This window comes from Chrysochloris asiatica, unplaced genomic scaffold, assembly GCF_000296735.1.
Source record: "Chrysochloris asiatica unplaced genomic scaffold, ChrAsi1.0 scaffold00315, whole genome shotgun sequence".
NCBI classification, from domain to species: Eukaryota; Metazoa; Chordata; class Mammalia; order Afrosoricida; family Chrysochloridae; genus Chrysochloris; species Chrysochloris asiatica.
The window spans coordinates 902,878-917,457 of record NW_006408833.1 but is presented as its reverse complement, the minus strand read 5'-3'; the positions used below and the strand labels follow the sequence as shown (position 1 = coordinate 917,457).

The following is a 14,580-nucleotide window of genomic DNA, read 5'->3' as shown; positions in this document are numbered from 1 at the left end:
TTGCTATAAAACGTCTACCTTTACATTTCCGACCCTCACAATCAGTCCTTATAACAATTATTCAATATTGTATCACAAGAGACCCGTCTGCATTTCATTGCATCAACCCCGCCTAGACAGATTGAATACTACTCACTGGAGATTCTACCTTCCTCCATGCCCTCTGGATCTAGGTTCCCTCTTGAAAGCTTGTAAGCCAGTCACTTCTTGCCTTTGTAGCCTCCCATCCCCCATTTTGGGTAGCCAATGTTCAAGTTGCCCATCCCTGTCTACTCTGTGTGGAGGGTGTGGGAATGATTCTTGCTGTAAGGACTTGTTCTCTCTTTTGAGCTACTGCTTCCATAGGTGATATGTTTTCTTGTCTGCTAGAGATTTATAGCCTCAGAAACCTTATACAAGGTCATTATCAGTTGAGAATCAACTCGATGGCACAAAACAAGTACTACTTAAGAAATACAATTACTAAATTTGTAGATCATGATGAAATCAGATTTATAGAACTATGGAAGCATTATTCTTTTAAGAGTAATGGATATCAAATAAAAAAACAGAATGGAAGCAAATGCTCTTGAATGATGATGGGGATTGAAATCATTACAATTAAATGAAATACGATAGGATGAAACTATCACTCAATTCACAATAAAAATTATTTTTAAAAAAGGGTAATGGTTATCCATTGTGGAAATCACAAAGTACAGAAAAAATATTTAAAGAAAGGCAGAGAAATACTCAATAATGCACATCATTTCTTTTCCTTTTTTTCTATGCATTGCTTTGCACATCTTTATAATTTTATAGTCTTGTTTGTTTTCTTTTTGTTCAACAGAAAAGCATCTTACAATGATAAAAATTAGAAATGCCCATAATCTTTCTAACAACTTAAGAAAAACTGCTTATAAACCTATTTCTTCCTTTTACTATCATCTGTATGAGATTAAGTCAAAAGTATTACTACAAAATCATAAAATCCTTTGTAAGCAAAAATATCAGAATGTGAGAATGTTATTTCTTGACATATCCTTTATCTGGGTCGGTGGTGTTTCCATCTCTCCTTCTCGAAAGAATTGTATGATTTTCATTTGCATCACATCAAAACAGCTTTTTGTTACCCGTCAAAGGAATGAAATCATGTTCCTTTGAATATGGAGAATAAGAAGTCTAAAAGTGGCAAAATCAGGGCTGTAGGGTAGATCAGGGCTGTAGGATAGATGGGGTAAGATTTCCCAACAAAATTCTTGTAGGACAGCCCTTGATAACCTCAACCAATGAGCATGTGTGTTATTATGATGGGGAAAACATTCCTCAGTACAATTTTCCTACATGTTTTTGTCACCAGTACAGTTTGCAATTTTTTTCATGATGAAACTCTTTGGTCAGCATGTGTTCTTAGAGAAAATCTGTCCAAACTACCCATTTGGAATTCAAAAACGATTCACGTAACCATCTAAGCTGACTTCTTTGCCTTGAGTTTAACTTGCCCTGCAGATCCTCTGAAGAGCCAATGTATTGATTGGCTGTTGTTCTTTGAATATTATTGGTAAACCCAAGACTTGTGACTAGTTGTAATTCATTCCAAAAACTCATCTTCATTTCTTAAAAAACTAGTGGAAAGTTCTCGTTGAGGTGGCTAATCTTCACACATCCCTTTGGCACCCCTAGAGCCAAAAGCTTGCTGAACCCAACATTTTTGCTTAAAATTGAAAATGCCTAAAACGATGTGATATCTCAACAATAGACAGAATGGCAATTCTATTTCCGCCAGTTTCTTCATCTGTCATAGTTGACAGTCTTCCTTCACTTGGCTCATTATCATTTGAGGATTTTCTGACCTTTCATTAAAACTCTTGGTCCATCTAAAATCTTTTATATGGGGCAGCATTTCCACAAATTTATTGCAAACATTCATTATTTGGGAAGATGTCTGCTTAAATTTTCTGAAAATGTTGGTATTAACCCTTACCTCAACCTCCTAGGTGGTGGTGTGGGAGGATGTTGCCTATCATCATATAAGGAAGCAGTTTGAGAATAATGTGTAACTTTATTCTGATTTCTGTGTTCCAGCTTCTTCAAGATTAGGCCGAGCACTTGCTGAGTTATTTGGACTTCTTGTTAAACTTTGTGTGGGGTCTCCTGTCCGCCAGAGAAGGAGCCATCATGCTGCCAGCACTACCACAGCACCAACACCTGCTGCTCGGTCAACTGCCTCAGCTCTCACTAAGCTCCTCACGAAAGGCTTATCTTGGCAGCCACCACCATATACACCTACACCCCGTTTCAGGTAAGGTTCTACTTGAGATGCAAGGACTGGAAAGTTTCCATAAGAAGAACCTGATTGGTTCCTTCTCTTCCTGAATGAAGAGTAAGTCACTTAATTGGAGGTATCATAGTTAACTTGTTTATGTGGTATGTCCAAAATAAAATTTAAAATGTTTATTTTGGCTGTAGTGATTCTAGAATATAAAGATTTTTTGAAAGCATTTGTAGTCAAACTGTATTTCAATAATTTTTACTTAATAGATCAAAAAGTACGTAGGGGTAGGGGGGAGTACATGGAGTGGTATAGCTGTTTTGCCTCTGCATGTATTTTCCCTTGTTTCTCTGTTTCAGAAAATGTTATAATTTTGCCTTTTTCCTCTTTCAGGCTGACATTCTTCATCTGTTCAGTTGGTTTCACATCCCCAATGCTGTTTGATGAGAGAAAATATCCTTATCACCTCATGCTGCAGAAATTTCTTTGCTCTGGAGGCCACAATGCTCTTTTTGAGTAAGGATCAAGTTATTTTGCAAATAAACAGTGGAGTTACTCTTCTTCTGTGCCTTTGCAGTCCACAACTTTCCAAGTCACATACCCTTGAAACTAGCCAATATTTGTCAACATTTTTCTTGGAAGGTGGGATTCAGTTTATCCTGGTACTGGTGGTGGTTGTGTGCCACTGAAGTCAGTTCTGACTCATAGGGTTTCCAAGGCTGTAAATCTTAACAGGAGCAGAAAGCCTCATCTTTTTATTGCAGAGCAGCTGGTAGATTGAACTGCTGACCTTTTGGTTAGCAGCCCAGTTTGTAATCCACTACACTACCAGCAGATTTTTTGCATTTTCTCATTAGGCTTCCAGTCCCTGTTACATATTTTTCTAATAGAATTGTCTTTTTCTGTTATTTTCTGAGTATGATTATTTTTACTTTCATACTCTCCTAATAAGAAATTTTGTTTTTTTTAAGGCTTTCAAAAGTAAAGCTAATACTACATTTTGGGGAAATTGGTAGTAATACTAAGAGCAGGGACACCCTTTTTCCATCTGAAATATTAATATTCTGTGTCCATGCTTTCTAATTTAATTTAGAACTTTTAATTGGGCTCTGTCCATGGGAGGCAAAGTTCCTGTTTCTGAGGGATTGGAACATTCAGACTTACCTGACGGCACAGGAGAATTCTTAGATGCCTGGCTTATGCTGGTGGAGAAGATGGTGAATCCTACTACGGTGCTTGAATCTCCACATTCACTGCCTGCCAAATTGCCTGGAGGTGTCCAGAACTTTCCGCAATTCAGTGCTCTCCGCTTCCTCGTAGTAACTCAAAAAGTACGTTTTCAACATTCTCTAACCAAAAATGTTTCTCATGCTGACTAGGCAACCCTACTCTGCTTTTCTCCTCTTTAATTCAATTCGATAGATTGATCACTGAAGACTTGTTGGATCCTGCTCACATATAGGTGATACAAACCATTTGAGAAATTTCCATGTGGAAATATTTGAACTGCAAACTTCAGATTGGTACTTCAGAGTTCAGTTAAATGTGCTTTTTCTCTTAGACCACTCAGTTCTGACCTAGGATATTGGTATTTTATTTGTTGTTGTCAGTATTTGGAGAGGAACAATTCCATAGGTCTTTGACTTACTCTTCCTTGGCTTTGAATTGGGGCAAAATGATCTTCACAAATAATCTTTTCAAATAACTTATAGGCAGCCTTTACTTGCATCAAAAACCTGTGGAACCGTAAACCCCTGAAGGTGTATGGCGGGCGAATGGCTGAGTCCATGCTGGCCATCTTGTGCCACATCCTCCGAGGAGAACCTGTGATTCGAGAGAGACTAAGCAAAGAGAAGGAGGGGTCTCGAGGAGAAGAGGATGCAGGGCAAGAAGAAGGTGTCTCCCGCCGAGATCCTCAAGTCAACCAGCAACAACTGCAACAGGTATGGCACTGGCCTCATGCTGAATGGTGGAGAGTGCACTTAATGGAGTGTGATGATTGTGGGTTTTCCAAATTCACAAACTAGAAGCCTGGTTCACTAATGGCCAGGAGATACGTTTAAATTTTATTTCTATTAGTTGTTGTTGTTTTTTCTTTCAGAGGAAAGCTGGAGTGTAACTCCAGTGCTCTACACAAGTGAAAGATTTATGCTCTACCAAGCATGTTTTTTATATTTCACAGTATTCTCAGAAAGCTGCTGCTACCATGTTCTTTGCAAACAAACTGGCCTCTGCTAATTTCCATTTAGGCTACAGAAGGAAGGGATGTTATGACATGAATTTATTCTTTAACAGATCTTTCAGAACGCTTGTTGTTGTTGTTAACTGCTGTTGAGTCGATTTCGACCCATAGTGACCCTGTATAGGGTTTCCGAGGAGCAGCTGGTGAGCAAAGCCATTTGCAGTTCAAATGGCTTTGCAGTGTGACGCATTAACCCATAATACTATACCAGGACCCAGAAAGCTTAGTCACCTACAAAATTTTGTTTCATTTTGAAATAAATTTATAAACCACATTCAGAAAATTCTACTGAAGAGGACTTAAGATCAAATCATTTTAGCATTTTCTTCCTGGGATTTGTGTGGATATGTTTGTTCTCTTTACATTTAGAATCCTGTTCAGCTCTGTTGTCTAATGTATGTATGCCACATTGATAAGTAATATCTATATATTTGATGTCTTATAATTTTTTTATTTTAGAATTAATAAATGGTCACTGTTGGAAATTTAGAAGACCTACCAAAATATAAAAAGGGGGCATACATAAGGTCAATGCACAAGATAATTATCTCCTTTTTAAACTACTTGGTTTTGTGCCAATTTTTTACATGACAGTCATAGAACATGTAGAATTTGGTACTGTTGTCATTAATAAAATACGTCATGAGTATCGGTTATTTTTTATTGCTGGATATTTCATATCCTCGTTTGATGTTATAAAATTATGGTGTATGGTTTCCTGATTCATAGCTCAAGATTATTTCCTAGTGGTAGAATTCCTGTGTCAGTTTTTTTAGGCTTTTGTCACTTGCCAGAAAGATAAATCTCAATCTTTTGGCTAAAATAACTTTGTTAATATAATAACCATCTACCCTATGTTTTTGCTTTTGTTTTTTTATCTTTCAACATCTCTTTATTTTTTATTTTATTTACTTTTTCTAGTCAGTGAAATTTATTTTTAAATTAAAAAATATGCCTAACATCTTAATTTTCATCATATTATATAGTATCGTGTGGTCTTCTACAAGGAAATACTTAGCAGTGCTATCTGAATTAAAATTGTGATATGAAATAGGCATTTATGATTATTTTTATTAAACTGTACAATTTGAAAATTCATGAATATAAAAAGCTGATTTTTTTTCTCCTGTTAGATGCAATTAATACAAGTTCTATTATTTTAGGTTTGCAGTCATTCACACTTTTTTTTTTAAAATCATAAATGAGAAAACTGAAGGTTTATTTAATAGCACTAGGTTTACAAAGCTGGGCCAAGAATTTATAAGGTGTAGACTTTTTCTGACACCTGACAGCTTGGATTTCTCTGCGGGGGTTTTTTTTTTTGGTGTTTTTTTTTAATGTTTATTGTGAATTGTGTGATAGTCTACATAGGAGAACATCAGCTTTACATTCATTCCATCATCCATCATTTCATTGGTAGGCATAGTTACCATCCCGTAACTTCGCCCAACCAAGGGGAGACCCTGTAAGCCTGCACCACCACCACCACCACAGTCCTCAGCCCCTTTCCATCTCTTGATCCCGAGTTCCCAGCCCCACCATCTCTTGACATCATCTTCTCTGCCTCCATCTCAGACCTCACCGCCTCTCTGGGTAGGATTCCGCTCTTCGCTCTTCTCCATCGATGGTCCCAGGGTCCTCCGCTCCTAGACTGATAAGTTAATCATTCCCCTCTTTGCTACAAAATGTCCATCTTGAGATTTCCAACCCTCACAATCAGTCCTGATAACAATTATTCACCATTGCATCACAAGAAACCCATCTGTATTTCGTTTCATCATCCCTTCCTGGACAGGCTGGACACTATTCACTGGAGACTCTACCTTCCTCCATGCCCTTTGGATCTAGGTTCCCTCTTGAAAGCTTGTAAGCCAGTCACTTCTTGCCTTTGTGTCCCTCCCCCCATTTTGGGTAGCCAATGACCAAGTTGCCCATCCCTGTCTACCCTTTGTGTGAAGGGGGTGGGAATAGTTCTTGCAGCAGGGGTTTCCTTTTTTGAGCTACTGCATTCATAGGTGTAGGCCCTGTTTATTGAATTGTATCAGATGACGCTTCCCCCCCTCCCCCTTCTTTCTTCTTCGGGTTGAGCTCTGTTTATCCAGTTATTAAAGTCTGGTCAAATGGGTATCATCTGCAAGTGTGGGTGTTCTTACGTCTGTCCGGCCTCTTTTTATCAGCTGGCCGCCCCGCTGTCCACTCTAGACCTCTGTGGCTATGTCAATGACTCTAAGCCCATGAGTCCCCGATGTTGCCTTGCTACTGGCCGACCAGGTCTCCACCCGGGTTCACAGTAGTTTGCTGAACGATGTAGGGCTTAGCTGCCCCTTCATTGATGTTCTTCAGTCACTTCCCCTTCTGGGTGATGTGTGTGGTTGTCAGTCAAAGCATATATTTCCCTTGCATCTTAGTCTTGGAAGAGAATTTGCACTGAGAAGATCCGATCACTTGCCTTGATGTCTCCTGGGCAAGCCACCTGTATGTTCTTGTGGTAACACTCATTGTTTTGTGGTAACCCTTATTGTTTTGTATTTTTCCTGTAGGTCCTTCTTTTAAGAGGTACCTTCTGGTTTTTAGAGAATAGAATTGAGAATCACCTTGTTTACTTGCTCTAACATTTGAATGCTATGAAAGCACTGAGCAGAAAGGATAATTTTGTGTCAATTCATGTTATGTCTGTATCATTTTATGTCTGTTATGTAACGGCATAGTTTTTAAAATGCTCTCAGTTCATATGAAGTTAGAAAACCTCAAGTTTCTATCTGGAAAATGCTCCTTTCTTTATTCGTTGTAGTTAAAAGATTTTTGTATTGTGTTTCTGAAATCCTGCATTTTTGTTCCAGCTCATGGACATGGGATTCACAAGGGAACATGCCATGGAAGCCCTGTTGAACACAAGCACAATGGAGCAGGCCACAGAGTACCTTCTAACACACCCTCCTCCAATCATGGGAGGAGTTGTTCGGGTGAGTTTTCCAGGTCATTGATTTGACTGCTGTGACATGCTTTAAACCATCCCACCCCCCGCCTCGTGATTTTTTCCATTGGTTTTATTTTTTATAAGCTCATTTATTTCTAGAGTTCTGCATGCCATCGAGAACCATGCAAATTGCTTTACTTGACTTTGTTTGCAAAAGATTTCTTATATTATCCTCTTCACTGTCCGAAAACATTCTTTTCTGAGATCCATCTCACCGCTTACTAAAATTTCCAGTACATCATAAATTTTCTTTTGATTTTCTCCCTTTGTTTTCATATTATACAAGTAAGCAATAGTTGGGTTTGTCTTTGTCTTTAGAGAGCAGCATTCGGAAACCCTTCCCCTTCTTCTCTGTTTCCTTGTGAAATGGGATGGCCTCATTGGGTGTCTGTGATTTGTGTGGATGTAGTTGCTGGATTTTCTGTTGTTCTTCTGTAGGATCTGAGCATGTCCGAAGAAGACCAGATGATGAGAGCAATTGCTATGTCTCTGGGACAGGATATCCCAATGGATCAAAGGGCGGAATCACCTGAGGTAACTACGAAACAGGGCATCCAGAAGGGCTATATAAATATTGTCTAAGTAGTTAACAGGATTAAAGTTTAGAAAAAGACATGGGAGTAAGCATTCATCCCAAACACATACTGAGTTGCATTGTATTGACCTGAAGTTTTAGGTGAGGCAGATGAAGTATTAATCTTTACTAACAAATAACCAAAATATACATGGGGATAGGCCTCCCGTTGTGGCACTGTAGGATCAGCACTGGACTGTGAGCCACAAGGTGACAGTTCAAGCCCTGCAGCTGCTCCTTGGAATCCCTGCACAGGGTCGCTATAAGTTGGAATCGACTCAATGGCATTTAACAACGGCAACAACAGTACCCAGTACCCATTAGACCAAGCTTATCTGTTCCTAAGTAACAATTATTGATTTACTATACTGGCAGAGAATAGAGGGAAATGTCTAGAAATGATAGTGTTGAAAGTTGTTTAGATGGCTGCAAATAATGGAAATGCCGTGTGGTATTGGTATCTTTCCCCTTTGCCTTCCCTGTCTTGACTTAACTTTTGTGGCTGCACTTATACTTCTCACACTCTATTAACAGTGTCAATTGCTTGAGGAGAAGGTGGAAAATATTCATATGGTGGGGCAAATGAATTCTTGAAGGTCTCCTTCTTTCAGCTATCCCCATATGCTATCAATCATTTTTCCTTATTTCCAGGAAATTGCTTGCCGGAAGGAGGAGGAAGAACGGAAAGCTCGTGAAAAGCAAGAAGAGGAAGAGGCTAAATGTCTAGAGAAGTTCCAGGATGCTGACCCTTTGGAACAAGATGAACTCCACACTTTTACAGATACCATGTTGCCAGGCTGTTTCCACCTTCTTGATGAACTGCCAGACACAGTATACCGTGTGTGTGATCTGATCATGACTGCCATTAAGCGCAATGGAGCTGACTACCGTGATATGATTCTGAAGCAAGTCGTGAATCAAGTAAGCTCTCCAGGGAACCGAAAAAGGGAACATGTGAAGTGCTTTTCCTGTCATCTATCTAACCTGGTTTCTAAAAAAACAAACAAACAAAAAACCCGTAATTTTACATGCTAGCCCATATGTGTGTATTCTCTCATTGAATTCTTTAGATCTGGCAACCTAGCCAGGCATGTTTTAGATTCAGCTAAAATGTGCAAAATGTGCCTCACTCCTGAACAGTAAATAAATGTTCTTCTCTCTCTAATATGGAGCAACCATTTTAACAAATCAGCCTAGTGGCCAGATGTGTGTTTGTCTTTGAGACAGTGTTTTTGCACGTTATGAAACTGCTTACATCCTATTTATGTATAGTCAGTGAGTACGTTGGGGTAGTGAGAGTATTCAAGGAGATTGAGAATATTTTGGCAAACCTTATCTATTTCTTCCTGATTTGGTCATGTTTTTGTTTTTCTAGGTATGGGAAGCTGCTGATGTATTAATCAAAGCTGCTCTTCCCCTGACAACAAGCGACACAAAAACTGTGTCAGAGTGGATTAGTCAGATGGCCACCCTGCCCCAGGCTTCTAATTTGGCTACTAGGATCTTGCTTTTAACACTGCTTTTTGAGGTAAGAATCTGATGCCACTAAAAGATGTCTTTTGGTCCTTCTCAGTCATCAAAGAATTACCCACTATATGAATCATTGAAGAAGATACAGGCATGTGCCCTGCATTTGATGACTTCAAAAGATTTTGGTAGGCTAAAACATTCATAATTATGTATAAGGCATTCTATACAGGAATGTTATAAGCAATTTTATATGAATTCGGCAAGAGCTTATAGGTCACTTCAGAATAATAAAAAGGACATATTCTCAAAGTGGTAATTATATAGAATAGAATCTTACAGACTTGACAGAATGGTAGTTAAATAAGGATATCTTGTATAATTTAGTTATGGAGTACTTGTGGTATCACAGAAACTAATGCCAGAACCACACAATATTAAGTAATTGGCAGTCAAATAATGGGGTCAAAAAATAAAAACACTGCCTTCAAGTTGATTTCCAACTCTAGCAACCCTATAGGATGAGTAAAACTGCCCTAAAGGATTTCCAAGGCTGTAAATCTTGAAGAAGACTGCCACACTGTTCTCCACAGAGTGACTGTTGTTTTTAAGTGCCATAGAATCGGAACCGACCTGTAACAACCCTATATAGGGCTTCCGAGGAGTAGCTAGTGAGCTTAAACAGCTGACTTTGCAGTCCAGTGCATTAACCCACAGTGCCACACCTGAGTTCAGTTCTCCAATTTCTTTTGGTTACCAGCATAGTGCTTTAATCACTGTTCTTTGAGGCCTTCAAATTTTGTGTGGGTGTGGTGTACCACCAAGTTGGTTACAACTCACAACAACCCCCTATAGGATATCTGAGGCTATAAATCTTTATAGGAACAGAAAGCCTCATTTTCCTCCCGCAGAGCAACTGGTAGATTTGAAGTGCTTACCAGTTCAGCATCCTAGTTTGTAATCCACTATTGTTGTTGTTAATAGCCATTGAGTCAGTTCCAACCCATAGCGACCCTGTATAGGATTTCCAAGGAGCAGCTGGTGCGCTTGAACTGCTGACCTTGCAGTTCAAACCTACTTTGCAGTCCAGCGTATTAACCCACAGTGCCACATCAGGACTCCGTAATCCACTATGCTCCCAGGGAAATTGGGTGTGATCATTATTAGGGAACTAGACATCAAATTATTTGAGGCCAGAGAGTAATTTGCACAGGACAAGGAGTTACATATACCTCATTTTTCCAACAATTTAGAAATGAGAACACAAGCAACTTACCCTTTGTGTTAATGTTAACATCTGAACTTAATGGAGCAAAATGTCTAAAGCCCCTGAAGAGATTATTCCAGTATTTCTGTCAAATTGTGTTTCTAGTGTTGAATCTTCTTTTTATGATGAAAGTTACCATTATTAATATAATACCTTGTGAATGGACACATGTGAAAAATATGAAAGTACAAAATGCTGGGGTACCCAATAGCATTATGCTATAAGGAGAAAATCACAAAATTAGATTGTGTCAAAATTCGAAATTTTTGTGCATCGAAGTAAATTTTGTCTACAAAGTAAAAAAATGCTTGCGATCATATGTATCTTGTAAGGGTCTAATACGAAGAATATATAAAGAGCTTCCAGGGTCTTGGTGTGGCGCTGTAGGATAAGCACTGGAGTGTGAACCACAAGGTCTGCATTTCAAGCCCAGCAGCTGTTCCTCGGAAACTCTGTACAGGGTCACTGTTGAGTAAAAACCAACTCAGCAGCACTTAACAACAACAAGAGGATGATTATTGGAGTTTTGGTATGGCACTATAGGATAAACAGTAGACTCCTAAACATGAGATTGTCACTCCAAACCCACCAGCTGCTCCTCGGAACCAAATCCTGTTGCATTTAACAATGGCAACAGGATAGTTATTAAGAATCCCCTGGTGACATTGTGGGTTAGCTGTTCAAACGCACAAGCCATTCTGTAGGATAAAGATGAGGCTGGCTGTTCCATAAAGATTTACAGTCTTAAAAACCATATGTATGAGTCTGAATCAACTCAATAGCAAAGGTTTGTTTTTCTTACAGTTTTTACAATTGCTGTTATCAGAAAAACAAAATAATAAGTGTTGGTAAGAATGTGGAGAAATTAGAACTGTGGTACTTTACTTATGGGAATGCAAAATAGTGCGGCTATAGAAAACTATTTGACCCAGCAGTATCATGTCTAGCTTTCTGCTGCAGTGGACCACAAGGTCAGTTTGAACTGCAAGGTCTGCGGTTCAAACTCACCAGCTGCTCTTCAGAAACACTATGCAGGGTTGTTATGTGCCAGAATCAGTTAGATAGCACTTAATAATAGTAACAATCCAAATGCTATAAAAGCAGGTTTCATACCAATACTTGTACATAAATGCTCATGGCAGCATAATTTACAATAGCCAATAAGTGGAAGCAACCTGGATGTTCATCTGCAGGTAACTGAATAAGCAGAGTCAATATCATGTACTGGTTTCTGTGCTATTCAAAAGTAAAGTGTTCCTATGATACCTTTTGTAAGCTGAAATTGTGTAAAACTAAGGAATTACCAATTAATTTATATGGGATAACTTTTTTGAGCATTGTCAGACCCAATAAGTAACCTACTAAGTTATACCAAATAACACATAAAACCTAAGATAACACTAGCATAGTGTTAACAGACACACAATTTTAAAATATCGTGACTTGATGCTGAGGTACTGAGCAGCATGATTTTTGGGGGGAGAGTTTGGTGGGGGTTACTGGCTGTTTAGGGTGCATGATGGCTCTAACAACCCATTGCAAAACAAACGCCGAACCCTAGTTTCACTTTTTTCATTAAAGCAGAATTTCCCTCCAGATTTATTTTGGTTAGCAAAAAACAGAAACTAGCCTAGTTCTTTAATAAAAGTGTTGTTGACATAAAGTAAATATTGAAGAGTGGTGAATATGTTTCAGCTATAAAAAGAAATGAGATTCTGGTAATATGCAATAATGTGGAACCTTGAAAACATGCTATGTGAAATATGGCAGAAAGAAAAGGATAAATACTGTATGATTACACCTATATGAACTGTATCTAGAATCAGCAAATACTGAGATATAAAACAGTACAGTCATAACTCATTTTAGTACACTTCACAGAGACTATATATATACACATACATATTTTTATAACAAATTGAAGGTTTGTGGAAACACTGCATTGAGTAGGCCTATCTACACCATTTTTTCCAACTTTGTATCTGTTACATTTTGCTAATTCCCACAATATTTCAAACTTTTGCTATTGCACACTTAACTACTACAATATTCTGTATGCATAATTTTTATATACAGTTGTTGTTAAGTCCTGTCAAGTTGGTTCCAACTCTTATTGACCCTGTATAGGCTTTACATCTGCACAGGAGCAGAACGTCTCATCTTTCTCCCCAGGAGTGGCTAGAGAGCTCAAACTCTGTGGACCTTGTGGTTCTCAGTCCAATGCATATTCTTTACTCTCAGTATTATGAGTATTTTTCCATGTCATGTCTACAATATTCTATCTTTGTATTTCTTAGTCTGTTTATTGTGTGATTATAGGATTGGATTGCTAACCTCAAGGTTGGTGGTTTAAACACCCATCAAGCCACTCCTCGGAAACCCTATACTAGGGTCACTATAAGTCAAAAACTTGATGGCATTTAACAACAACAATTTGTTATTATTACTCTGTCAGAGAAGGAACAGTTTTTCCCTTTTCTTTGAGGTGCTCTGTTATTCACAAGCTTTACAACTGTAGCCTAGTTAAGACTGTACAGCCTGCATGACTATCCCCAATGATATTACTATTAATAACACCTTCTATATTAAGCATGTGATAATGTGGCCAGCTGTTTTGAGCAACATGTATATAGATCCTTAGTTCATATATTTAAAATTTTTTCCTATATATCCATTATATGTGTGTGTATGTATAGATAGGTTTTCTGAGAAGCGGCTATTGAGCTTGTATTGCCGACCTTGCAGTTAAAAACGATTTTTGCAGTCCAGCTCATTAGCCATCAGTGCCATACCAAGACTCCTTATACTGTGTAGATGTTGGTATTTGATGTTTGTATTTTTTTCCTCCCCCCGCCTTTGATTAATCAATCAGGAGTTGAAGTTACCTTGTGCTTGGGTTGTTGAATCTAGTGGCATCCTTAATGTCCTCATCAAACTCTTGGAAGTTGTTCAGCCCTGCCTACAGGCTGCCAAGGAGCAGAAGGAGGTCCAGACCCCAAAGTGAGTTACCTATATCTATCCTGGTTTCACTTCTATGAGACTTGTCCACAAGAGTTTATGGCCTAAATTGGACAGTTTTGTTGGGCATTGTATAGGGCAACTTTCAGGTATTCTTTATGGTTTGAAAAATGTAAACTAACTGATGAAACCGAAATTATGTTTTCCCAGTCTGTACCGTTCTTTGACTTGCCCAAAACAAATCTTTGCTCCTTTTTAGATGGATCACTCCGGTGTTGCTCTTAATTGATTTTTATGAAAAGACTGCCATTTCTTCAAAAAGGAGAGCCCAAATGACTAAGGTAAGTAATATAAGGGTAAGTCAAAATGTATTGCTACTGAGGTTCCAGTTCCAACACACTTAGGTTTATTAAAAAAAAAAAAAAAAAAAGATGTGTTAAACATGTCTCTGAAATCAGTGGATGGCTATAGACGAGTTTTCTCAGTAATACACTTGTGTTGGTCTCATGATGTTTGTTGTTGTTAGGTGCAGTCATGTTGGTACCGGCTCAAAGCGACCCTATGTACAACAGAATGAAACACTGCCTGGTCCTACGCAAACTTCATAATCATTGCTGTTTTTGATTCCATTGCTGTTCCCACTTTGCTGATCCATCTTGTTGGGGGTCTTCCTCCGACCCTCCACTTTACCAAGCATCATATCCTCCAAGGACTGGTCCCTCCTGTTAATATGTCTGGCTTATTAAGGTACCTTCCCAAAAAAGGTACCATGGGAAAAAAATATTTTGAGGTCAGGACTAATACCAAATTTTTACTCTTGACATCTAACAAAATCATTCAAGCT

The 14,580-nt window shown here is 38.5% G+C and overlaps 1 protein-coding gene across 1 annotated transcript in view; it reads left to right on the top strand.

Annotated features, from left to right (window-relative positions):
* Window positions 1-14,580, top strand: part of HUWE1 (HECT, UBA and WWE domain containing 1, E3 ubiquitin protein ligase) — a 198,439-nt gene that overhangs the window by 113,853 nt on the left and 70,006 nt on the right. The window contains exons 29-38 of the mRNA XM_006875251.1: window positions 2,065-2,281; window positions 2,645-2,767; window positions 3,345-3,582; window positions 3,964-4,194; window positions 7,334-7,456; window positions 7,909-8,004; window positions 8,696-8,965; window positions 9,420-9,572; window positions 13,651-13,778; window positions 13,996-14,077. Of these exons, the coding sequence (XP_006875313.1) occupies window positions 2,065-2,281; window positions 2,645-2,767; window positions 3,345-3,582; window positions 3,964-4,194; window positions 7,334-7,456; window positions 7,909-8,004; window positions 8,696-8,965; window positions 9,420-9,572; window positions 13,651-13,778; window positions 13,996-14,077 (1,661 nt within the window). The remainder of the gene's footprint in view (window positions 1-2,064; window positions 2,282-2,644; window positions 2,768-3,344; window positions 3,583-3,963; window positions 4,195-7,333; window positions 7,457-7,908; window positions 8,005-8,695; window positions 8,966-9,419; window positions 9,573-13,650; window positions 13,779-13,995; window positions 14,078-14,580) is intronic.